Source organism: Xiphophorus couchianus, chromosome 2, assembly GCF_001444195.1.
Source record: "Xiphophorus couchianus chromosome 2, X_couchianus-1.0, whole genome shotgun sequence".
In the NCBI taxonomy this organism is placed as follows: Eukaryota; Metazoa; Chordata; class Actinopteri; order Cyprinodontiformes; family Poeciliidae; genus Xiphophorus; species Xiphophorus couchianus.
In genome coordinates, this window is record NC_040229.1 from 1466921 (window position 1) to 1491586 (window position 24666).

A 24666-nucleotide genomic window follows, 5' to 3' on the forward strand; every position below is an offset into this window, starting at 1 on the left:
CCTAAACTTGTTCATTTGTGACTCTCAAATGTTTACTGAACCAAGCTTCTCTTCCAAATGAAGAGGAAAGTTTGTTAGTTATTTAGCGCTATAAGTTTACATGTATAAACTTTTTGATTTTGCTGACTTTGACTTTAAATCTGGTGACTTGAAGTCATAAACGCTCCATGGTCTCAGGTTACATGCCTTCCTGTATTTCAGGCGGTTGTAGCCACAGAAGGGCGGGTGAGGGTGGAGTCCAGGAAGGACCTGAGCTGCTTTGTCATTGAGGGCGCCGAGAGAACCGATGAGGGAAACTACACCATCTGTGTCACCAATCCAGCAGGAGAAGACAAGGCTGTGTTGTTCATAAAGATCGTGGGTAAGGGAAAATTTGTTTGTTTATTCTTAATTACCAACTACAGAGTTCAACAGCCGCAATCTGGGCTCGGTTGGGGGAAAACTAACCTGTGTTGTTCCAGATGTGCCCGACCCGCCTGAGAACGTCAAATGCACCGGAGTGGGTGAGGACTGTGCCACCATCGTTTGGGAACCTCCGAAATTTGACGGCGGTGCACCAATCAAAGGTAATGAAGCGAGTCTGAAGTTCTTAAACCCAAAAGAGACACAGCTAAGAGCTGGGTTTTCACTCCAACAGGTTACCTCATGGAAAGAAAGAAGAAAGGCTCGTCCAGATGGACGAAGCTCAACTTTGACGTATACGAACCAACTACGTACGAGGCCAAGAGGATGATTGAAGGAATCCTGTATGAAATGAGGGTGTTTGCTGTCAACAGCATCGGCTTGTCTCAGCCAAGTCTGAACTCTAAACCCTTCATGCCCATCGGTAGGTTTAACAACTGTCTGCACTTCATCTTCCTCAGCCTCCACTTGTCGTTCCCTGTGGGTCTCACCCTACTTTTCGCCGGGCCAGTCACTTATTCTGTCGAGTCTCTCGTTTTGTCACCTTCAGCCCCAACCAGCGAGCCGACGCGTCTGACGGTCCACGATGTGACAGACAGCACATGCAGCTTGAGGTGGCTCGCCCCGGAGAAGATTGGAGCTGGTGGCCTGGACGGCTACGTTATCGAGTACTGCAAGGAGGGAGGTATGACAGCCCCACGCTGCTGGCCGAAGCAGACTCGGAGAGGTTAACACTGCTCCCGCTGTGACTTACTATGTGCTGCTTTTTGTTGCTGCTGTTAGACACCGAGTGGGTAGCCGCAAACACGGACCTGTGGGAGAAGCAGGGATTTGTGGTGCGTGGCCTCCCAGTGGGAGAGAAGATCAATTTCAGGGTGGTGGCAGTAAACATAGCCGGCCGCAGTCCGCCCGCGACTCTGTCACAGCCCGTTACCATCCGCGAGATTGTTGGTGAGTGAAACGGCTTCAGATGAGAGCGAGTAAAAGAGACTTCATAGAACTTGCTACAGCATGTCAGAGGTTTTAACTCAGAGCCGTTAAAGCCAAGCACTCATGAATGTCAAGTTTATAAAATAATACAGATTTCCTTTTAACCCTAAAGGCTCAAGATTATACATACTGTTCCTATATTCCCACTAATATTTATTCAGATGACCTGTAGCAAACTCAAAGGTTAAAATTATATTTTTATTTGTCCAAAGAAATCGTTTAAGTAAGAATAAGATGTTATTTGGTAAAAAGGTTATTCAAGTACTGAGTAACTGATCAAAACAGTAATCATTTAATTTTTAAATTACATCAGATGGACCAAAATTTAAAGTTTGGTGTAAATATTTGAAAGAGCAAAATAAAAATAATTCATATAATTAACTAAATACAAAATAAGAAAATAATTTTTCCAAATCAATTCTTTTCAATAAGAAAATGATGAAACTTTAACAAAATCTGCAGGCTTGTGTCTGTCTGGTGAATTTTTGATTAAAACATGTTTGTTTTTCATTTCAGAAAATCCAGAAATTTTACTAAGTAAAGTTTTATGTAAGAGTAAAGATACTTCATAATAAAATTATTCAAGTAAAAGCTAAAAGTACAGCGCAGTAAACCAAAAAAAAAAAGTTACTCAAGTAAATGCAACTAGTTGCTACTGAACTCTCCTTTTCCTTTCCGCCTGGGTTGTTCAGACCTCCGTCATGGCGGAGTGGGCGGAGCTCTGGAGAGCGTGACATCATGTGCAAAGGGTCAACAGCAGAAGCTTTTAATGGCTACTGAAAGCATGTAGTTGATGGGAAATTTGCAAAGATACATTTATCAAAAATTTTAGTGGGTAGAGTCTGTATGAAGAACTTTCAAAACCCTCAATAAATGTAATAAATTGTTGTTTTTGTAAATCCCCATAGATGTGTGTGGTGTTATCACTCCATCCTAAAATACATCAAATAAACCCGCCTGCATTCATTCTCATTATAAATGAATATGAACATTTTACTGTTGCTGTATATTTAGAAACCTACTGATTCAAAATGACCAATTAAATTAGCAAAGCCTATTGTGTTTTAACTGGTGTTTTTTTTTTTCTTTCGGCCTCAGAGCACCCAAAGATCCGTCTTCCACGTGAGCTGAGAACAAAATACATCCGGAAGGTTGGAGAAAAGATCAACCTGACCATCCCATTCCAGGTTAGATTCAGGACGAGCTCCAAACACATCAGCCTGCGTTTCTTTCTGTTTAACTCTGCAGCTCAACCATTATTGCCTCTCATGTTTTAGACGAACAAAAAAGGCTTAAAATAAATGGTTGTTATGGAGATTCGGTGACCCCTCGTTGCTACTCTTCCCTGTATTTCTTTAACAATGAGCGATGGATATTTTCATTCGCTTCCTCTGTGCCATGTTTCGTCTCACCTCTGGTCTGGAGCTCAAACAGGCTGCCTATAAGGAAAAGGACATGCATGGCCTGTGCTCACTTTCCCTGCTTGCAGGTTAAACCTGGGTTTTCACATTCAAATTAAAAATATATCTAGTTAATCCCAAAAGAGAAATTAAATGTTGTTGTAACAGGAGGGGCCTCTGGTAGCAGTCCATCTTGCAGCACATCTGAAGAGGCCTCTGACTGAAGACTGTCGCTGTATCGCAGTACCATTTTACCAGATGATATTCCACAGTAACGTCCTGGATGGCACCTTCAGTTGTTAGCTAGCACTGCTAATCTACCGCCTTTGCTTTTGCTGCGCCTCTTTGAATCTATCTGCTAGAAAACCGGGCAGAGATGTTTGAGTAGGGGATATGATCCTGCCTGATGATGGTTTAATTTGCTCCTTCTCTCTGTTTTCATTTTCTCTAGAATTTGGGGTTGTGTGAGATTACACTCCTGCAATCAAAGATGAATTTTTGATTTTTAAGAGAATTTGTCTACAAAGGCCTCAAAAAGTCTCAGCTTGTGTAATTTTAGTTTTCTTGAATGAATTTTCCTCTGGCTCACAGGGTAAGCCGCATCCCGTTGCAACTTGGCTGAAGGACGGCCAGCCGGTCGACCCCAAGATGGTGAACGTCCGCAACACGAACGTAGACAGCATCCTCTTCATCCGCTCAGCAGAGAGAGAGCACTCCGGGACGTACGAGCTGGTCCTCAAGATCGAGAACATGGAGGACCGAGCCACCATCAACATCCGCATCATCGGTAAAGTCGACATCATTCAGAAAACATGGATGTGAAACTGGGAAAAAATGGTTTTAATGTCGCTAAACTAACCCGAACAGAGAGGCCGGGGCCTCCAGTGAATGTGAGGGTGACAGATGTGTGGGGGTTCAACGCCGCGTTGGAGTGGGAGCCCCCAAAAGACGACGGCAACTGTGAGGTCACCGGATACACCATCCAGAAAGCTGACATGAAGACTAAGGTAGACAAATTTGACCGAATGATCCAAATGATCAATGTTTCATTCATTCTTCTAACATATTACATTCCCCTCCATCAGGAATGGTTCACTGTTTACGAACACAACAGACGTACAAACTGCACGGTGTCCGACCTGATCATGGGTAATGAGTACATGTTCCGGGTCTACAGCGAGAACCTGTGCGGTCTGAGCGAGGAGCCGCGGATGAGCAAGAACACGGCCGTCGTGTCTAAGACAGGTGAGGCCGTGTGTTCATCTCACACCGGTGTGTGACCTGCAGATTCCTAAAATGTGGCTTTGAAACAAAATAAACTGGGTTCTCTGTGCCATGTTTTGTCTCACCTCAGGTCTGGAGCTCAAACAGGTTGGCTTTAAGGAAAAGGACATGGCCTGTGCGCCTAAGTTCACCCAGCCGCTGGTGGACCGGTCTGTTGTTGCTGGGTACAGCACCGCTATCACCTGCTCTGTGAGGGGCTTTCCCAAGGTAAACCAGCCAGCTGTAATAAGCTTGAAAAAATATTATATTTTGTCACATTACAGCCACTAAATTCAAAATATTTTATTTTATTTATGTGGCTGAAAACCATATCTCAATATCTCAGTTGATAGTTTGTTGTTTTAAATATTTGAGATAGCGCCAAACTGTTGTCCTGATTTTCCTGCTTTATTCCGTTTCCTCTCGAGATGTTGCAGCCGTTTTCTCCTTTGGCTCCACGCTGTTGTTTTTTTTATTTTTAAGCAGTTATGACAAAACCTGAAACTGCTGCTGCACAAGTGACACAACATGTTGTTGCTGGACAACCAAAGAGCGAGTGAGTTAGTTGATCCCACTCACTTTGCGTAGCTAGCTAAAAAGGGTGGAGAGGCTAAAGCCTTTCCTCTGCCTACATCCCCCAGAATGCTGTGCGGACTTTGATCAGAGTTAGGAAAATTATTGAATTAAAACAACACAAATATTTGCTCTTGAAAAACAAACCCACTTTGATTTGTGTTACTAAACTGCTCACAGTAACTCCATTTAATTCTATTTTCAAATTTATTGAAACTCTCATTGAACAAACACGAGGAAGTATACTAAAACTAAGAAATTGGGTTTGATCCATTCTGGAAAGATGGATAGAAAAACATGTCAGACTTTGGGTGCATGAAGCCTAATAGTTCTGCATCTGTACTTGCAGTAAAAGGTTTTTGTACAAAGTGTTGATTTAAGCGACTGAAAATAAATCCACACTACATTTTCTAGATTTTGATTTTGTCCAAAATGTTTGAAAACCACGTTCTATGTGCTTTTCATCTCCCAGTTTTTTGTACGTTGTGTTGGTCAACCAAATGACATCCAAGTAAAATCCATTGATTTTTGCGGTTGTAATAAAGTCTTGACATGCCACGAGCCAGTTCACTGCATCTCGGCATTCTGCACCTCCCAGCCCAAGATCGTATGGATGAAGAACAGAATGATCATCGGGGGGGATCCCAAGTTTCTGATGCAGAACAACCAGGGAGTTCTGACGCTCAACATCCGCAAGCCGAGCACTTTCGACGCAGGCAAATACTGCTGCATGGCGGTCAACGACCTGGGTCAGGATGAGGTGGAGTGCAAGCTGGACGTCCGAGGTAAGGACCGGCTGCAGAGGCAGGCCTGGCCGAAAAATGGTGGAAAAGTTATTTGTCACATAAATTCTTGGCTTCAGTTTTGTAAATATATTTAAAAGGAAACCTCATGACTTAAAACAAGTAACCAGGGATCACCACTTTCACTTGGAAAGTGATAAACATGTTTTTAATCCTTTTATACTTAGCTGCTAGCTTCAGCAGTCCACACCAAACCAATGCAATCGTGACATGCAGAATGGTGCAACCAGCGATACAGCAAACAACGGCAAGCTCAAAGATGATAGAATAATGTGCTTATGGCAAACCGTTTGTGGATTTAATCCACATCCTCAATATCAGACCAATGCTGGCTCACAGTCTCCCATACAAACCGCTCATCGTTTATCAAACCACAGTAAATACTGCTAGGTTATTAAACAAAAGATTTAAGTAGTTTTGCACTAGTGAAGGTTTTCCAGTTATTTCTTTTATTTACAAATATGGCCAGTCAGACAAATTTTATGCGTTTATTTTTAGATTTTACAGTTGATTTGCTTCATTGACCTGCATTAGCATTTAGTGTTGTACTGTATTTGTTTAGCACCGTGCATTATACAGAAATCTGCTGAAGTATTTGAGCTAAACTACCTGAAACATGTTTCTTTTTATCAACCTGTTCTTCATCCTTTTATAACTTTTCCAGCGTTTGATTCTAACCTAAGTGTTTCTGCTCCACAGTTGCCATAGAGCCGGAGAAAAAATGAGGAGCCAAGCAGCAGAGAATGTGAAATCATGTGAACCAAGCTGCAAATGAAGAGTGAATGTCACTATGAAGGATACAAGTTATTACCAGTGATTCAAATAAAGTTTATTGATCTGCTCCACAGATTTCCCCTTACATCTTATTTCTGTTTAAATTTCTCAAATGTATCGTGAATTATTTTAGTCACATTAATATTCAGACACAATATTCTTAGAATGAGAAAACAAACTCCTGAACTTGTCCCAGGTTGGTTAAATACTTGGCAGTTGTTCTTATTTTTGGCACATCTGGTGGTTTCCTGCTCTACAGGTCCCTGGAGTAGGACGCTGTCCGCTGGTGGACAGCCACCGCTATGCTGCACAACAGCGCCACTCCCAGGACGCCCACTGCCACTGCAAGAGCTGTAATGATACCTGCAGGAAACAACAGTTCGTCTTTAGGCGTTTATGCGTTTTAGTTAAAAAAAATAAATAAATAAAATAAGATTATGAAATACATTAACTGTTTCAGAAACAAACAGATTTTTGAAAAAGTATTCATACGCCTTGAATTTTGTCACATTAAGCCAAAATGATTTTGTTTTCATATGAATTTTATGAAATAGACCAAAACAAAGCATAATTATGAAGTGAAACAGCTGAAGCTCTATCATCAAACTTATGATCTTTAGGTGTTTTTTAAAATTATTCTTATTGTTCTGTTAAAAAAGAGGACAGAATTCAAATGAAGCTTATAGGTCTTTACAAACTACATGTTAACATGACAAACTGAAAAAAAGTAACATTTGTGTGCAAGTTTTCCTAAATCAAAAGTGCAAAAAGATTTTACAGCAAATCAAAATAAAATCTTTTATGAGAAACGACACTAAAATAAAAATTTCAAGAGGAAATCTGAAACTAACCTGCTGATTTTACAGCACTACTGTCGATCTGATACTGATCAGGTATCAATATTTTGGATCCACATTTTTAAAATTATGACACAGATTCTCAATTGGTCTGAATTTTAAGAGGGTTGCTGTAATTTTTGACTATGACTTTATTTAAATCATATAGTGCAGGGGGGTCCAAAGTGCGGTCCGGGGGCCATTTGCGACCTTTGGGCTGATTTTGTGCGGCCCCCCAACTGAAATTAAAAAATGACACAATGCAGATGGAGACTTTTAATCTGCAATCAGGGTAAAAATTGTTTCCAGCATAATTTTCTTAGAGCAAAATGTAAAGTACAAAACAAAGTATTTTGTAACTAAGTTTTAACAAAAGGTGAAACCAAGAGACTTTCACTGAAAATCCAAAATCAGCTTTTATTCTTTCTTAAACTTGCAGACATTTTGAAACAAAGTGACCCAAATCCTGTTACTGAAAATAAATGTATTCAATCGAGCCCAAGAGAAACATATACATTTGTTTTGTGTAAATATGAACAGTAAAATATTGACGCAATCTGATTTTTAAATGTAATTACGGTAGAACCGTTTCCCCCTACCTGTGCTGGACCACCTGGTCCTGACGCCGCACTCGGCCTCCCAGTCGGCCGGCATCACGTCGCGCACCAGCTCGGTGAAGGAGGTCAAAGGGCAGCGGCTCAGGCCGCCGCAGCCCGGCACACGGCTGGGGTAGGGCTCGGACGAGGAGTCATTACGGTAATGCAGCTCCACTGAATAGGATCTGGGTGATTATTAGCATGAGCACAATAAGATGACACACACTTGTGGGAAGTGTTATGTAAATGGGGTTTTTTGCACTCTGTGCTAATTTGCCCAAAGCGGCGCTGGACGGACGCCCGGCCTCCATCGGATTTTAAAACGGAAAATATATTTGAATGGTTCATTCAACTAAAAAGAAGAATGCAATAACTCAAAATGCGTGTGAGTGTATGTGTGTGCGCGTCTGACCTAGATCCCGCACTTGAATATGCAAATAGCAGAGTGCGTGGAGAACAGACTGGAAGAAAGTCATTACCCATCATCCTCCTGGTAGAACTCAAAGAGTTGACAGGCAGCGTAGGGAGGCAGGAGGCCGTCGTAGACGTCCAGCGCTGCCTGCAGGGTGATGAGTGTGGAGTCATGCTAGGATAAGTGCAAGCAGTGAGGACGTGAGGGGAGGTGAAGCAGCACTTGGCGACACAGATAGCCAGTTTATGTGAGACGCTGAACTTACAGCTGAGTACATAATGAATTTCAGCGCGCCGCCGCCGCTGCTGCTGCGCTCAATGGCGTCGGAGAAATTCCTCAGGATGGCGTTTAGCAACACCCCTGGCAAATTAACACAGAGTCAACAGAGCAAATGCGTTTTCCGCAGACACCAACAGAATCCTCTTGACCCCGTTGAGCCGCTTCCTCTGGCGCCGCCATCTCCGTCCCATCAGCTCACGCGGGAGTCAACACTGCACTTCGTTTGAGGCGAAAACAAAGCATGGGCCAGCAGCCACATAGGTTACACAGCTCCCGCCACACACACACACACACACACACACACACACACACACACACACTGATATATTTATCTCCACACTGTGCTGCAGATAAAATTTAATTTCATTTTTACAGCATGTTTCTACAACACGGCAGTTTAAAGTGCTTTACGTCATAAAAACACAAAGTCATAGAAACACAGTCAACAACTGAAGTGTTTAATTTTAAGATCGTTACACATCAGATCATTGATTATTGCTTCATTGATTATGTTTCAAAACCAACTCTAACCAAGTGGGGTTGTAGTCTGGATTTAAAATGGTGAGTATTATTTTACTCACAATATGAAATTCAAATGACAACTTATTTTACTGTAGAATAAATTAAATTCTTGTTTCAAATCACATGAACCAAATTTGTGATCTGATGATGAATTTTATGAAACATCTCAATGAATTCAGCTCAGAAACATTTAGTGTGATCAGGACATTATCCTCAAGCTTTGCAAACTGTCAGCTGCATTAAAATGAACATTTGCCTTAATAACACAAGAGTCAGATCAATGTAACGCTTCATCTCAGGAAACAAAAACACGCCGCTAAGCATTCTGGGAAATAGTTCCCACTCCTGTCTTTTTCTTCTTTCAGTTTTTTTAAGTGCTAGCCTAAAAACTCTGTTTATTCAACTCTTGGAGGTTTGACAAAATGAATAAAAAGTCTAAAAAAATCTAAAACTCACTAAATTTATTTGACTTAAAGAGTAGAAGATAGTAGACACAACTAAATGTGGCTCACCTAGTTACAGTTTTACAGTGTAAAGTGAGTTCCCACCTCCAGAGAGCCGGGCCTTCTCTCTCCGCTTGTGACTGAGGATGCTGTATGTGACCTCGAAGGAAGCGATCCTCCGCAGCGTTTCCAGGACGTCCTGCGTGGCCCAGCGAGGGAGAGTCAAGTTGTGGATCCTCTGTGCACGAAAAACTGTTATTAGTTACGTTCCACCGACACGTGGACATGGGAAATAAAATATAAAAAGAGAGAAAGAAAAGGGGGTTAATTTGCTGCGTTACATTGTTTCTGTGATCCCGTCTATTTTTAGATTAGAGTAGGAAGATAACAGATGCTCATTTTGCAAGTGTGAGTGAGCGAGAGCAACCTGGCCCAGAAAGCTCCCATGTCAGAGACTTTAATTACTATATTTCCATTTGTTCTCCATTTCAAGTCTGATTGGAAGTATGAACATTATCACCATCCATTAAGAGAAAACTATTTTCCCCTTATTTTATTTTTTCTGCTTCTAATCCGCAGCTAGAGGCAAGAAATGCTTAAGAAACTCTTATAACTGCTTATTTTAATAGTTCAAACACCAAATATGCATTAATATGCATTAATTCACACAGTGGAAAACATCTTAGTACTAAAACATAAACTAAACTTACAGTCTGCTTTACTTCTGTGTTTGGAAAAACAGCCAATCAGCGCAAAGAAAAATAAATGGCTCCTTATACTGCATTTTTGGAAAATTTCAGTTATGATTTATGAAAAAATGTGAACAGGTGATTTTTCTTGTAAATTTTCCTTGAATAAATTAAAGACAACTAAAGCATGAATACAGAGGGGTTTATAAAAGTATTCATTCAAATTGAATTTTTTTGTATTTTGGGACAAAGCAGTGGATATCTGTTTTCATTTTCCCACAGCATGATGCTGCCACCACCACTAAAATTCTGCTGGCCAGCTCTAGCCTGTATAATTTTTCTCTCACTTGACATTTACACAAAACTTTGTGCTGATCAGTTGCAGAAAATCTGAAGTTTGTGGTGGAAATGGGAAAAAATTAGTTCAATTTAATTTACCTTTAATTTTGAAACCTTATAAAAATTATACATTTTATGTGAATCAAACCTGACAGGTCAGAGTGTCGTGAACCCTCCAGATTTTTTTGCCAACCAGTCGGGACGCGGGGTAGCCGGTGTGGTTAGAAAGCCTCTCCACGAAGCTCTGCAGGTCAAACAGAAGGACTTAGATCAGGATTTTCTCCAGTCAAAATCACACACACACACACCCACACACACACACACACATTTAGTTAAAAGTTACTCAGTGTATTGCATTTTGTCTGCGCTTTTTTAAGCCATTATGTGGCTGCATATCACGGTAAAAGTAGTTTCCGCGTTTCCGTTACAAAGACGCTCAACCTTTGTCAATATTCTGCTAATGTCGAAAAAACACAATTTCAGTGTTTGAATTAAATGAGAAAAGTCAAAAGCCAGCTGCCTGAAACGTGAACATATTTGGATGCTTTGATATCAAACACATGAACTGATTTCCAAAAGGACACAACAAATTTAACTGATGGTACGAAAACTCAACCAGGTGGAAAATGAATTGATTGAGCTAAAAAGTTGGGCCTGTATTGGGACGTTGAAATCAGTCCATAAATCAACAAAAGCCTCAAATTTATATGCAGTTCTTTTTCTTTTCAGATAAATCTTAAATATGTCTCCAATTTTTACAGAATTGTTCAGTTTCGCCCATTGAGTCTTGACTTTTTTTTACATTTATGCAGGTTTCTCTGACCTTTATTCGTTGCTGTGAATCACTTTGTATGAAACGTGTTGGTTCTAAAATGAAAAACGGACAGTGTGAAGCGTCTCCACCCGGTTCTTGCAGGTACAGCAGAGGGTGTTCATATTTAACAGCAGCGGCCCTGGCCTGATCTCCAACACCTCCTTAGCAAGCAGCGCATGGGACCCGGTTTAATTAAAACTGTTTCATTGTAATTCCTTATCTAATTTAATCCAACCGTTAATTAGTGTCTCTGAGAATGTGAGAGAAATTGCACTGTGCAGCTTTTTGTAGGCACTGGAGTCACCGTGCCTGAGAAAATCAGCGAGAGGACACGATGCCTGGTGCATAACTAACACGTCCACTGGAAGTGCTGATTGTGTCGGCGGCAGCAGCCCCTGTGAACTGCAGCGATTTCAGCAAAAATGCGCAATTTTGTTTACATACCAAACAGCCGAAATTACGAAAATAGTGTTTAGCAGTAAATCCAGCAGGATTGTGTAAATCTGCTCTGAAATTAATGAGCGATAAACAAGATTTCACAAGTTCACAGGGACATGGCTCCGGGAAAGAGACGAGAAAAACAGAAAGGAAAGGTGACGACCTTCTTAAGGTGGAACCAGACGATGTAAATAAGCTTTCTTCAGATAACCTGCTGCCTGCATGTGAATCATTTCAATCCAGTTGCTTCATTTCTTTGCTGCAGGACGAAAAAATATAAACTTTCTGCTTTAATGCCAAGGTTTATGGCAGCTAGCTGTGATGCTATGCTAATGCTAACTTCTGTGTAACCAGAAGTGAAAATTAGCGAATCAGATTCAGTTTTGATTGCTTTTATTTCCTCACTCCTCTAGCAGCTGACAGTACAGCAGATGCTGAGGGTTCTCCACCCAGGGCGCTACTTTCTGTGGGGCGTCATGCATTCAAAAAACAAGAAAAGTTAAGTCTGCTGCACCCCAAATAGGGTTTTTATTGATTATTTGTGGATTTTATAAATGGGGGAAAAGGAGCATCGCACTTTACCGCCTTATATCTGTATGCAGCTGTTAGCTAACGAGGCTAACGCTGGAGATTTCCAGCTTCACAGTGAAGTCGGCACTAAATTAAAATCTGTTTCTGGACTGAATTTGAATGTTTTTAAAGACACATACTGAGCCGAAGTTTTTAAAACATAATTAGAGATTTGTGAAATCACACATTTTTTTTAATGATTCCGTAATATGACTGTCTAAAATTTAGCATGAAATTTGGTCTGGAGAATTTGTAAACTGTGTTTACAAATTTATTCAAACTTCCTGACGTTTTCACACATTTATGCCCATTAAAACCATCAAATCTGAATAAAATATGTCAACATTTGTGGCAACACACAGACAGATGGATAAAAGGGGTTTCCCAGGTGGAGTTTGTCATTTTTTTGGGGTCCATCCTACCTGGTGAGCCCGGACGAACCTCTGGTAGGGGGCGCTCTCAAAGGTCTCCGTCATCAAAGCTCTGAACCTCGGACAGTCTTTGCCTGGAGACTTCAAAAGCTTCAACAACAGAGAATGAAAGCATTAAAAAGACACACAAGTAAAGAAGCATTTACTTTAAGCCCTGCTTAAAGTAAATGCTGCAAGTCTTCGGAGTATAAATATACCGTCGCTTTACACTGTAAAACAACAAGCCCTGAATGGCGTCAAGTTCAGCTGGAACTCTGACAGCAGCATGAAGCCGGGGACCCCACTAAATTTATGCAGGGTTTGGGTACAGCTGTGCTGCTGGATGAAAAGGAAATATTTATTTGGCTCAGCAGCCCACCTTATCCTGGGCCCGAGGGACGGTGTGCACTGGAATGGGCCGCCACAGTAACTGGGGCATGATGGGAGGCGGGCGTCTGGTGGGGGGGAACATCCCAGCCAGGCAGGCCTGGGCGCTCATCAGAGTGCGGTCGTAGTCGGTGCTCCGGACATAAAGCTGGTGGAAACATGGAGGAAACACGGAGTAAACACGAAGGAAACAAGGAGGAAACACGGAGGAAACAAGGAGAAAACATGGAGGAAACAAGGATGAAATACAGAGGAAACACGGAGGATACATGGAGGAAACAAGGAGGAAACACGGAGGAAACATGGAGGAAACACGGAGGAAACAAGGAGGAAACATGGTGGAAACGAGAAGGAAACAAGGAGGAAACACAGAGAAAACACAGAGGAAACAAGAAGGAAACATGGTGGAAACAAGGAGGAAACATGGTGGAAACACGGAGAAAACACAGAGGAAACAAGAAGGAAACGAGGAGGAAACATGGAGGACACATGGTGGAAACGAGGAGGAAACACGGAGGAAACGAGGAGGAAACACGGAGGAAACAAGGAGGAAACATGGAGGAAACATAGTGGAAACAAGGAGGAAACACGGAGGAATCAAGGAGGAAACATGGAGGAAACATGGAGGAAACATGGAGGAAACATGGAGGAAACATGGTGGAAACGAGGAGGAAACACGGAGGAAACAAGGAGGAAACATGGAGGAAACATGGTGGAAACAAGCAGGAAACACGGAGGAAACATGGAGGAAACACGGAGAAAACACAGAGGAAACATGGTGGAAACGAGGAGGAAACATGGAGGAAACACGGAGAAAACACAGAGGAAACAAGAAGGAAACATGGAGGAAACGAGGAGGAAACAAGGAGGAAACATGGAGGAAACACGGAGGAAACATGGAGGAAACATGGTGGAAACGAGGAGGAAACACGGAGGAAACAAGGAGGAAACATGGAGGAAACATGGTGGAAACAAGGAGGAAACACGGAGGAAACAAGGAGGAAACATGGAGGAAACACGGAGAAAACACAAAGGAAACAAGAAGGAAACATGGAGGAAACGAGGAGGAAAAAAGGAGGAAACATGGAGGAAACACGGAGGAAACATGGAGGAAACATGGTGGAAACGAGGAGGAAACACGGAGGAAACAAGGAGGAAACATGGAGGAAACATGGTGGAAACAAGGAGGAAACACGGAGGAATCAAGGAGGAAACATGGTGGAAACAAGGAGGAAACAAGGAGGAAACATGGTGGAAACACGGAGGAAACAAAAAGGAAACATGGTGGAAACAAGGAGGAAACAAGGAGGAAACATGGAGGAATCGAGGAGGAAAAAAGGAGGAAACACAGGAAACACAACGTTTTCCTTTGTTGTCGCAGCGGCGCATGTGATGGAATACAATGGTGTGTTAGTGCCACTGTAGATAGGAAAAAAAATTATTTCCCCAAAAAGCTCAGAAAAAAACTAAGATTTTTTTAGCTCCAAAAGTTGAAAAATTTGCAAAAAAAAACTAAATCTGAAATTTTACGATTAATTTCCTAGAAAATAATGTAGAAATTTCTGATCTTGAAAACTCAAAATGTGAGATTTTGAGATTAATGTCAGAAACTTTCTGAAAAAAACTTGGACATTTTTAGAAAAATTTAAGAAATTTTTTAGAAAAAAGAAAAAAGAAAAATGTTTTTAGCTCCAAAAGTAAAAAATATTGCAACAAAAAACCTCAGAAATATCAAGACTCATTTCCTAGAAAATAACTCAGAAATGTCTGATCTTGAAAAGTCAAAAGAAATTCTAGAAAAAAACTAGAAAATTTGAGATTGATCTCAGAAAGTTTCTAAAGTCAAAAATTCTGAAAGCATAGTAGATCATATCTAAGATTCATCCGTTTTTTTCTTGCTAATTTTCAACTTTTTGAACTCAGAAATTTTCTTGCTTTCACTAGAAAATTCCTGAGATTCATTTCAAAATTTCTAAATTCACTGCTCCATTTCTTTCCATCTACAGATTCCCTAACACGCCGTCGTAGGATTCAGACACATTTTGGGGTTTTATATGATTTGGAAAAGGAAAAATCTTTTTTTTTAATAGCACATTACACCACAACTACAAGCTTTAAAGACATCAGTTTGATTATATTTCTATCACTGTCCAATAAAAACATGAATTTCTATGCACAATCTCTGCCCTGCTTTATGTGGGTCAGCTGAAACATCATCAAGTGAAGGGAAGGATTTGAAAAAATGCGGGAAGGAGGAAGGTGGGAGATCCGGCTGGCTGTGATCTCCTCTGACACCAGCCTTTGCTCGTCTCCCTCCCTCTGTCACCCTGTGTCAGGTTTTTGTACACAGTAAATCCCTCTGATAAGCTCAGATGCTTCTGTGACACCAAAAATCCTCCTTTTCCCCAGTTTTGTGAAATTAAAGCAGACGTGGCAGCACAGGGGGAAAGCTCGGTACAAGCTGAGAGCGACTCGGAGGCAAATTACCAACGACAGGTACCGAGAAGAGTTGGTATTTTCATATTAATTACATGTTACTTTAAACCAGGAGGAGGAGGAAGGGGAGAGTTTGGAGACAATAAGAGGGAATGGAAGCAGAAATCATGCCCTGATGATGACAGTCTGCTGAGCCTGCAGCCCCACTCAACCCTACATGCTGCCAAATATATACAGTACAAACTGTGGCTCCCAGGGCTGCCTTATCCCCCCATTCAGCATATAACAAGGCCACAGCAGCGATACCACCACAATGTGTCATCGTCATTAAATTACTGCATGCAGCCGCCACAGACGGCAAAGACACGCAAAACTTGTCGCACGTTGCAGCAGCTGCGGTGTACATGGGAATCCAGATATTACAGCGGAGCTGGAAAAAAAAATATGAGGAGTCACACACACCTCTTTGCTGTTGTATTCCTCACTGAGGAAGTTTCCGTAGCGCCTGCGTAGAAATCTGCCCAGCTCAAAGTGCTGCTTCATGCCCAGCTGAAAGGGAAGCAGAGAGCAGGAGGTGAAAGTGGAAAACATGCACCCTGAACGTCTCGCCAGGATTTTATGACACATCAACATTAAATACAGCAAAGTGTATTTTGTACTTTTTACTTCTACTTCAGTCCTTTTATGATGAAGTATATCTACTCTTACTTGAGTAAAATGTCTGGATTTTCTTCCCACTGAATGAAAAACATGTTTTAACCAAAACTCCACCAGACAGTTTTTATTGAAAGAAACTGATTTGCAAAACAATTTCTTTTGCCTGATTTTGTCATTATTGTCATTTAAATTGCCACCTAACTTAATATTTTGGTCTGTCTCATGGTGTAATTATTAAATATTAATGATTGATAATTTGATCAGTTACTCAGCACTTGAGTAGACATTTTAACCAAATACTTTTTTTTCTCTTACTTTACTAATTTCTTGGACGTCTATTTTTTACTTTTACTTGAGTAGAAATATGTTGAAGCACAGCTACTCTTATTTTAGTACAATATTTTGTCTACTCCACAAACCTCTGCAAGCAAACTGGACTTAAATAAATGTGTGTTTCTGCAGGAGCTTGGAGCAAAGCCTCTAAACATGAATGACCTTTGACCCCGAGGCCCTGATTTCTCACACTGCCGTCATAAATCACTTCATTAGCAAACAGAGTTTGTGATTCAACCTGAATTTAAATGCTGCTGATCTGAGATAACATAAAAACCAACATATGTTTCCCACTTTCATACATTTATTTGTCAACAATCTAAAAACTGTCGTCTTTCTTCCCCCTTATTGTGTTTTTGTCACAATAAAAATATTGAATTTGTGGCTTAGGGAGTATAAATCCTCCAAGGCACAGGAAATTATTCTATTAGTTTGTTTGAAACAGTATAAAGTTATAATCTACAGTAAATTTTCATTAAATCTGTAAGCCCGTCTGCAATTTGTCATCATTTAACTTTATATGGTCGGATTTAAATGTTAGCAGCTGTGTCACATTGAACTACTGAACATTAAACCAAGCATTTAAAAATAGAACAAGACATGAAAACACAATACATATTTCAGAAAGCATGCGAGAACAATAGCAGGTTTGTTAATGTTTAATCGTTTGTCTTCCTGCTTGTGCAGAACTGCAGTTGAATTTGATCAACCTGACAGTGAAGTGGAGCATAAAGAGAAAAACCTGTGAAATTTTAACAGTAAAATGACATTTTTAAGTGACTCCGATCTCTGTGAACCGAGACAACCTGCTTTGCTTCCCATCTGTTTAAGAAGTGAAATATTTGTTAATTTTTGCTTAATTATTTTGTATTTGTGTTCTACTTACTTACAGTTCATCAACCGTCTTTCTCTGTTAAATAGTAGTTTGATAATCTCAACTTTTACCTTGGTTTAAGGTAAAAGTTACAAAAGTAATGTTTTGAAAAGCACAAAAAGACGTTGCAGTTTCTATTAAGATACCAGAGAAAGTAAAGAGTGACCAGTTTTCTAAAATGTCTTAAGCTGAAAGACTTTTCTCACGCTCAAAAAAAGACAAATCCATCTGTTTGGTGATGTTTCCTGCTTAAAGGGGCAGATATTATGTATTTTCCAGGCACTTAATGCTATTTTACAGCACATATAAGTCAATATGTTACTTTCAGTTGTTAGAAAAAATGCTGCATATATCAAACTTAGAAGAAAATTAGCTTGGCAATTTGACGTCTTGAAAATGGCCTCTGTCTCTTTAAGAAGGTTCCCCTCTTTCCAACATTCTGCCTTCAGCAATCATCACAGCAATGTTTCTCCATTATGCCGTTAATAACTGTTCCTAGGAGCGTTGAACTGAGAAGTAGTTTGTATGAATCAGATGTTTGCTGATTGCTGCTGGCTAGTCTGAAGGAGTTGAGTGGGGGAGGCAACGAGCTCTGTGAGGCGACTAATATGATAACAAACAGCAAGTTATTGTTATTTATAATCAAATTGGAGGAAGTTGCAGCCAGCTGACAGTCTGATTAATTAACCTGTGATACTAGCTTGTTACTTTCAAAGTATTAAAACACAAGCAAATACATATTTTATGCAACAAGTCTTTATGTACAAATAAAAATGCTTTTATGAAATGCATCAGAATCAGAAGAAAATAATTTGTTTATTTATTGAGAGGTTCAGATGTACGACAGTCAAATTGATACAAATTAGATGCATAAAATAGACAAATAATTACTCCAATTTAAATATTAAAAAATATTGTTAGATATTATAATAGATATTATTAGAACATTTTATTTTATTGGTTTACTAGATTTAATGTTGGCTCACTTTTGAATGATGCCTTCTGCTCAAGGTTTTCATTCTGTGGTTTGTTCCACTTTTACCCTTCATGCTCCTAAAAACTGGAAGTTTTAGCAGAAAGAAACAACATGTACCTCGGTGAGCTGTCCGAAGCCCTGAGCCCAGACTTCCTCCCCATGCGGATCCCTGGGGTATGACTCAATAGGCGATCGATCGCCGTGTCGGAACACCTTAAAAGTCAGAACAGATTATATTGCATGAATTCAGACGCGGTGCTGCTGCTCCTGCGCTCATCACGCCCTCTAGCTAAAGGAGTAACTCTCCGTGAGACAGAAAGTGGTGATTAGGAACAAATCAGGCCGGATTTAAGGCGCAGGCAGACGAGTCATAGAGTTATCAACCTGCACACTGTAAAACATTAGAAGCTGGTTTAGCTTGAAAATGAAAGTCCACCTGCTGCCTTGAAAATGAAATTTAATTCAACAAGAAAATTGTTTTGGTTTTAACTCAGAAATTAAAGTTCATGAAGTTGATTTAACAACAAGAGACAAGTTGTCTAAACATTGTTTTTAAGTTTATTAATCTTGAATTGTGAGTTTGAACTTAATGTAACAATTTCAACCAAATTAAATCACAATATGCAATAAAATCTGACCTGATTTCTCTATAATTTTCACTTTAGAATAAAATAAATTCTTGTTTCAAATCACATGAACCAAATTTGTGATCTGATGATGAATTTTATGAAACATCTCAATGAATTCAGCTCAGAAACATTTAGTGTGATCAGGACATTATCCTCAAGCTTTGCAAACTGTCAGCTGCATTAAAATGAACATTTGCCTTAATAACACAAGAGTCAGATCAATGTAACGCTTCATCTCAGGAAACAAAAACACGCCGCTAAGCATTCTGGGAAATAGTTCCCAGTCCTGTCTTTTTCTTCTTTCAGTTTTTTAAGTGCTAACCTAAAAACTCTGGTTTATTCAACTCTTAATAAAAAGTTAACACAACTTACTGCTGTAAGTTTATCTTTCCTAAACTCAAACATTTAGGTCCAAAATCTAAAACTCACTAAATTGATTTGACTTAAAGAGTTGGAAATAGTAACTACATGCGACTCAAATGTTTTACAGTGCAGACTCACCTTTGTGAGGAGGTGTTTAACCCAGAGTTACATTTCACTGGATTATGAAACCTTCGATTTGCTCCTTATCACACCAAAACACACATTAACTGTTTTTTTAAAACTTAGACCCCAAACAAAAAGAGCCAGTGTAGGATTAACACTGCAAAAATACAAATCTTAAATATTTTTAGTTTTCTTTCAAGTTGACGTATCTTAGTACACTTGATTTAAGACAAAACTGGCCTTTCAGTTAGATAAAGAGGCTTGTTTTGAGTAAATAATTCCTTAATATTTATCCAAAAGTTTTAGTTCCATTGGCGCCGTTACCTAGCAACCCCAGGCAAGCCCAGCCTGTCGCCTAGCAACCCAGTTCTAGTTTCACTGGCAGATTATTGTGAAATGGGGAAATTCCCTTGTTTTAAGTAAATTTATCTGCTGGTGGAATATTATATTAATATTCATTAATATAAAGGAACTGTTGGATTAAAACAAGCTCCTTTATCTTGCTGAAAGGTTACCTGTATGTTAATTCAGTCTTATTTTAAATATAATAAGATATTTGAAATAGAAACAAAACTAAAAATACTTGGTAAGACTTGGTGTTTTTGCAGTGAGCACAAATTTGCTCATTTAAGAACCAAAAAAATAATAATTTTAAACGTCACAACCGAATGTAAAGAAAAAAAACAGCTGTACTGCACACTATGCATAGTAAGTAATTACGTATGAGTTATAAATGATAAGGTCATGTATGACCTCACAGGTTCTGGTGTGAATTCATTAAAGAAATGGATGATTTACAGTGAAACCTTGAGTGGTTCCTGCAGCCGCTGTCCCGTCACACCCTTCCTGCTTTTGTCAGTTCACCTTCGTGTACTTCGTGTCCTACATGGCTTTGCTTTTACTGGGGAAGTGGTGGAGAAGTGGGACGCAGGTATTTTATTTACTGGACATGCTTTTCATGTCTCTGCGCTTGTTTCTCAGTTGGTGTCTTACAGTGAAACACGGCCTAACCTCTCATGGAGTTTATCGGCATGCACACCGCCAGCACACACCTGGAGTTTTATCTGTCGTCTCTTGGAAAATATTTTGTTAATTCTATTATTAATTATACTATAATTATAAAACAACCTAAAATTTGTCCCTGTATATGCTTGCAGGAAGATAAGAACTTATTTTTCAGATAATTTGGAGGATTTGAATATTCTAACAGCAACATAATTTTATGAATTTAAATAAAAAAAACACTATTTGAAAATCAGTCTACTGCTTGAAAAGGATACAAGACTGTTTTTGTGCGTAGTGTCTCCTTAAGTAATTCAACTGTGTGCTGAAGTGTTACATAAAGAGGTTTATGAACAAAGCCGCAGTGTCTGGGAGAGATATGCTCGCCGCTGTCTGAGGCTAGGCTCAAAGTAATCCTTTGTGATAAAAGTGTAAATAAAATAATACTCACTGGGCAGAAAACTGATTACGGCAGCGTAATCAGCAACATTGCAAATCAAAGCAGGCTGTCAGACTATGTTAAAATCATGGCGTTCAACAAACAAATGCCATCAGTTGCACTATGCAAACATCTCGTGTGTGATGTATTACAGGAGAAAAAAAGAAAACGCATGTCATGGCTGAGGATTTCAATGGTTTCACTTACAGCAACAACAAACTTGAGCTGCTGGGACTCGGTCAAGCAGATGCAGCAGAGGAGGTGGAAACATCCCGACGTCGTCCACATCATGTCGACTCACAAAACGCTGCTTCGTCTGAAAAATCCCCGCCTGAATTTAAGAGGAAAAGTTACAGAATCATAATGGGACTAATCCCCAAAACATGATTTAAATTTCCATCGGTGTTTACCTCAGGCACACATGTTGCTGTTTTAGTCAAATTCTTGACCAAGCAGTTTCTGTGAATCCAACATCTTCTGCATCAGGATGCAGACTTTGGTTAAGCTCTTGTTTTGTTGAAGTTAACTTTTATAGTCGTCCTACCTGACCTCATCTTTCTGTCCCTCCTTCACACTGTAAAACATTTCAGCCACATTTAGTTGTGCCTACTATTGTCTACTCTTTAAATCAAATAAATTTAGTGAGTTTTAGATTTTGGACCTAAACGTTTGACTTTGTGAAAGATAAACTTACAGCAGTAAGTTGTGTTAACTTTTTATTAAGAGTTGAATAAGCAAAGTTTTTAGGTTAACACTTAAAAAACTGAAAGAAGAAAAAGAGTGGGAACTATTTCCCAGAATGCTTAGCGGCGTGTTTTTGTTTCCTGAGATGAAGCGTTACATTGATCTGACTCTTGTGTTATTAAGGAAAATGTTTATTTTAATGCAGCTGACAGTTTGCAAAGCTTGAGGATAATGTCCTGATCACACTAAATGTTTCTGAGCTGAATTCATTGAGATGTTTCATAAAATTCATCATCAGATCACAAATTTGGTTCATGTGATTTAAAACTAGAAGTTCAATTATTCTAAAGTAAAATAAGTTGTTATTTAAACTTGATGTTGTGAGTGAAAATGATAGAGAAACCAGGTCAGATTTTCTTGCATATTGTGATTTAATTTGGTTTAAATTGCAGCAATAAGTTAAAACTCTCAATTCAAGATGAATGTGAAAAGGAACTTGAAAAACAATGTTTAGACAACTTGTCCCTTGTTGTTAAATCAACTTCATGAACTTTAATTTCTGAGTTAAAACCAAAACAATTTTCTTGTTGACTTAAATTGCATTTTCAAGACAGCAGGTGGACTTTCATTTTCAAGTTAAACCAGCTTCTAATGTTTTACAGTGTGCGTTCTCTGTGTCCATGACCTAAAACGCAACTTTGACAGATTTAAGTCAGAGTTGGATCTTCAGGGAGCGAGTGTATAGTCCCTAAAGGCAAGGTCACATGTTGTCAATCTGTGTTTACACCTCTGTGACAAAGAAATGAGCAAAATGCTGATGTATGCACCTGACTTCAACAATTGTGTTCTGGTGAGTAAAAACACACATGAAGGCCTGGCCACAAACGCTCATTAAAGCCGACCGTCATCTGCTGCGGGTTCGCCCAAAATGACAGGGCCGCTGGTGTTTTCCCTTACTTAGCACGCCTTTAAGTATGTGTTGGTATCAAAGCAGCTTTGTGGGATATAGAATGGGATTACTGAGTGTGAGCTGTGTTGATGTCATGTTTAAAATGTGTAAGACAGGCAGGACCAAGTCATTTAGAAAATATGGGTCAATAGACTGCTTGTGGGCCAACAATAGGAATGATTTTATTTTTAAAAAACTTGAAAATGAAACAAAATATGAGCTAGCTTCTATGATGGTGGATGTTTTGCAGCTTGGCTTTATCAGAAACTATTTGTGGAGCTTAACTTAGGCAGAAGGAGTTTATATTAGAAGAAAAAACAACCTGAAGTCAGAACTTAGTAAGAATATTAGCAGATACCCTTGATAGCTCAATGCTAACTTGACTTGCTAATGACACAAGACTTTAGCTTGCATTTTCCGGGCACATAATGCCACTTTATAGCACAATCATGTAGTTATAATAATTTTAACAATTTATACATGTGGAGCTTGTTAAAATGTATTCTTTGTATTTATTTCATTTAGACATTTATTGTTTTATGCTGTTTTTTGGTTACCATCGCAACCAGTAACTGACAGCTCCGCCCTTTTTTCTGTTAACTGTGGTGTGTGTGTGTTAGGATCAGCTCTGTGTTTTCTTTACAAATATTATATTTTTACATATAAATTAGACAAATTTAACAATATACGGTGTTTCATGAGTAATTTTGCTATGTTTTGCAAACGGTTTTAACTGTTATCATTATTAATGTTGTCCTATTTAGGTGTGTTTAATTTTAGAAACGTTAGCCGCCGCTAACTGCCCATTGGAAGGTATTGCTTGGTAGGGTTATTTTTACTCCTACTCTTACCAACACTTTAGCATGTCATCACAATAGTACTTCTCATTATGCCGTTTACAACTGTTCTGTGACGTAATTCGTATGATAAGCTTATCCGTCCCACCAGGTGTTTGCTAGCTGCTACATAACATAGTAAGACTTTACCAAATAATGCAATTTTTCATCCTAATTCTCTCATTTGATTAAATAATATGTCCTATTTTCTAATCATTTCATTTACCCAGTTCTTCTCCACAGGGTTTTTCTCCACAGTTGAACTGCTGGATGGTTCCTTTGGTCTTTTTCTTGGCAGAAAGGTTTTCCATTTATTGCTTGCTAGGCTAGCTTGATTAGCAAAGCAGTTTGATGAATTTGACTGGCAGACAATCTGAAAATGTGCCCGACTTTGAAAAACAGTATTTTAAGCTGCTACTACTAAACCACGGTGTACTCATCTGTTGGTTTCTTGAACACAACTGTGACTTTACTGCACTCCACTGCCACTACAACACCTTTGGGTCTGCTGGAAACGGAGATTTGCATCATGGATGTGTACTGTTGTTTTTATTTCAGCCCAGAATCTCTTAGGAATGTTTCTGACACCTTGTTGAGTCTTTGTTGCGATGAATTAAAACAGATCTGAAAGCAAAGTTGGGTCCAAACAGGGAATAGCCAAGTTGTGTTTCATTTTAACATGGGTCTTTACTGCACAGCTCTCACTATGTCCATCTGGCTGACTATTTTTCTCTCTCTGTCGCAGCAGTGCACAATGATCCCCTCGCTGGCAAGTGCACACACAGAATCGTGGAGGGTGACACTGGTTAGTCTTGCAAAGCCGAACATCGGTACCACTGGGTCAGTGAGTCCACCTGCACCTCCAGGAGGCGACATACAGGCTCACACAAACACTAGCCACAGATCCCCTTATGGTACATGAAGACACACATCCCATATCATAGCTTAGACGCAAAAGGAAATAAAATTATATCTACATACACACAAGTTCACTGAAGGGTCACAGGAGGAGTGTGTTCCCTTTTCCAGAGAACAAACTCAACCCAAAATCACATCCGTCTTTCTCCTTCCTGTCCCTCAAGCGGCTGTTGTGTTTATGTTTGTTTTTGATCATGGATAAAATAATTGTAGTCATTTCAAGACGGTTGTCATGGCGACCCAGAGGTTGATGCATGTTGACGGAGAGACTGCAAAGCGGGAGATAAGATGTGGGCAGAGGTGTGTGTGTGTGTGTGTGTGTTGGGGTGCGTGTGTGTGTGTGTTTCAGAGTCGACACGCGTCCCTCCGTCCTGCGTGTGACGGGCCCAAAAAGACTGCGGCCCGGGATCAGACGTGAACGGTTCTGAGTGCCGAGGAGGGGAGAGGTAGATGAGTGGAGGAGGGGGGAGGGAGGTGTGGGGGTGCTATTTTAGTCTGGGTGTTGTC

At 39.8% G+C, this 24666-nt stretch overlaps 2 protein-coding genes across 8 annotated transcripts in view; one reads left to right on the plus strand and one right to left on the minus strand.

Moving 5' to 3' along the window:
• LOC114158346 (myosin-binding protein C, fast-type-like) overlaps window positions 1-6280 on the plus strand; it is a 35279-nt gene extending 28999 nt beyond the window's left edge. For all 4 annotated transcript variants that reach the window (XM_028039723.1, XM_028039740.1, XM_028039732.1 and 1 more), the window contains 12 exons: window positions 202-361; window positions 462-566; window positions 638-826; window positions 953-1087; window positions 1186-1353; window positions 2491-2579; window positions 3384-3579; window positions 3660-3799; window positions 3878-4037; window positions 4147-4283; window positions 5227-5413; window positions 6131-6280. In XM_028039723.1, coding sequence (XP_027895524.1) covers window positions 202-361; window positions 462-566; window positions 638-826; window positions 953-1087; window positions 1186-1353; window positions 2491-2579; window positions 3384-3579; window positions 3660-3799; window positions 3878-4037; window positions 4147-4283; window positions 5227-5413; window positions 6131-6156 — 1692 coding nt within the window. In that variant the 3' untranslated portion in view covers window positions 6157-6280. The remainder of the gene's footprint in view (window positions 1-201; window positions 362-461; window positions 567-637; window positions 827-952; window positions 1088-1185; window positions 1354-2490; window positions 2580-3383; window positions 3580-3659; window positions 3800-3877; window positions 4038-4146; window positions 4284-5226; window positions 5414-6130) is intronic.
• Window positions 6239-21336, minus strand: LOC114158363 (testicular acid phosphatase homolog). Of its 4 annotated transcripts, none has more exons than XM_028039772.1 (12): window positions 21183-21336; window positions 20980-21103; window positions 18334-18429; window positions 15839-15925; window positions 12933-13088; window positions 12566-12664; window positions 10470-10565; window positions 9399-9531; window positions 8315-8409; window positions 8117-8196; window positions 7641-7822; window positions 6239-6568 (listed from the first exon to the last, which is right to left on the minus strand). In XM_028039772.1, exons 2-12 carry the CDS (start codon window positions 21061-21063, stop codon window positions 6459-6461), a joined length of 1218 nt encoding a protein of 405 aa, XP_027895573.1. In that variant the 5' UTR covers window positions 21064-21103; window positions 21183-21336; the 3' UTR covers window positions 6239-6458. The 4 variants fall into 4 exon arrangements, with proteins under 4 accessions (XP_027895573.1, XP_027895563.1, XP_027895581.1 ...); XM_028039762.1 differs by having other exon boundaries at window positions 8117-8223; XM_028039780.1 differs by lacking the exon at window positions 12933-13088 and having other exon boundaries at window positions 8117-8223.
• Between the last annotated feature and the right edge of the window lie 3330 nt (window positions 21337-24666).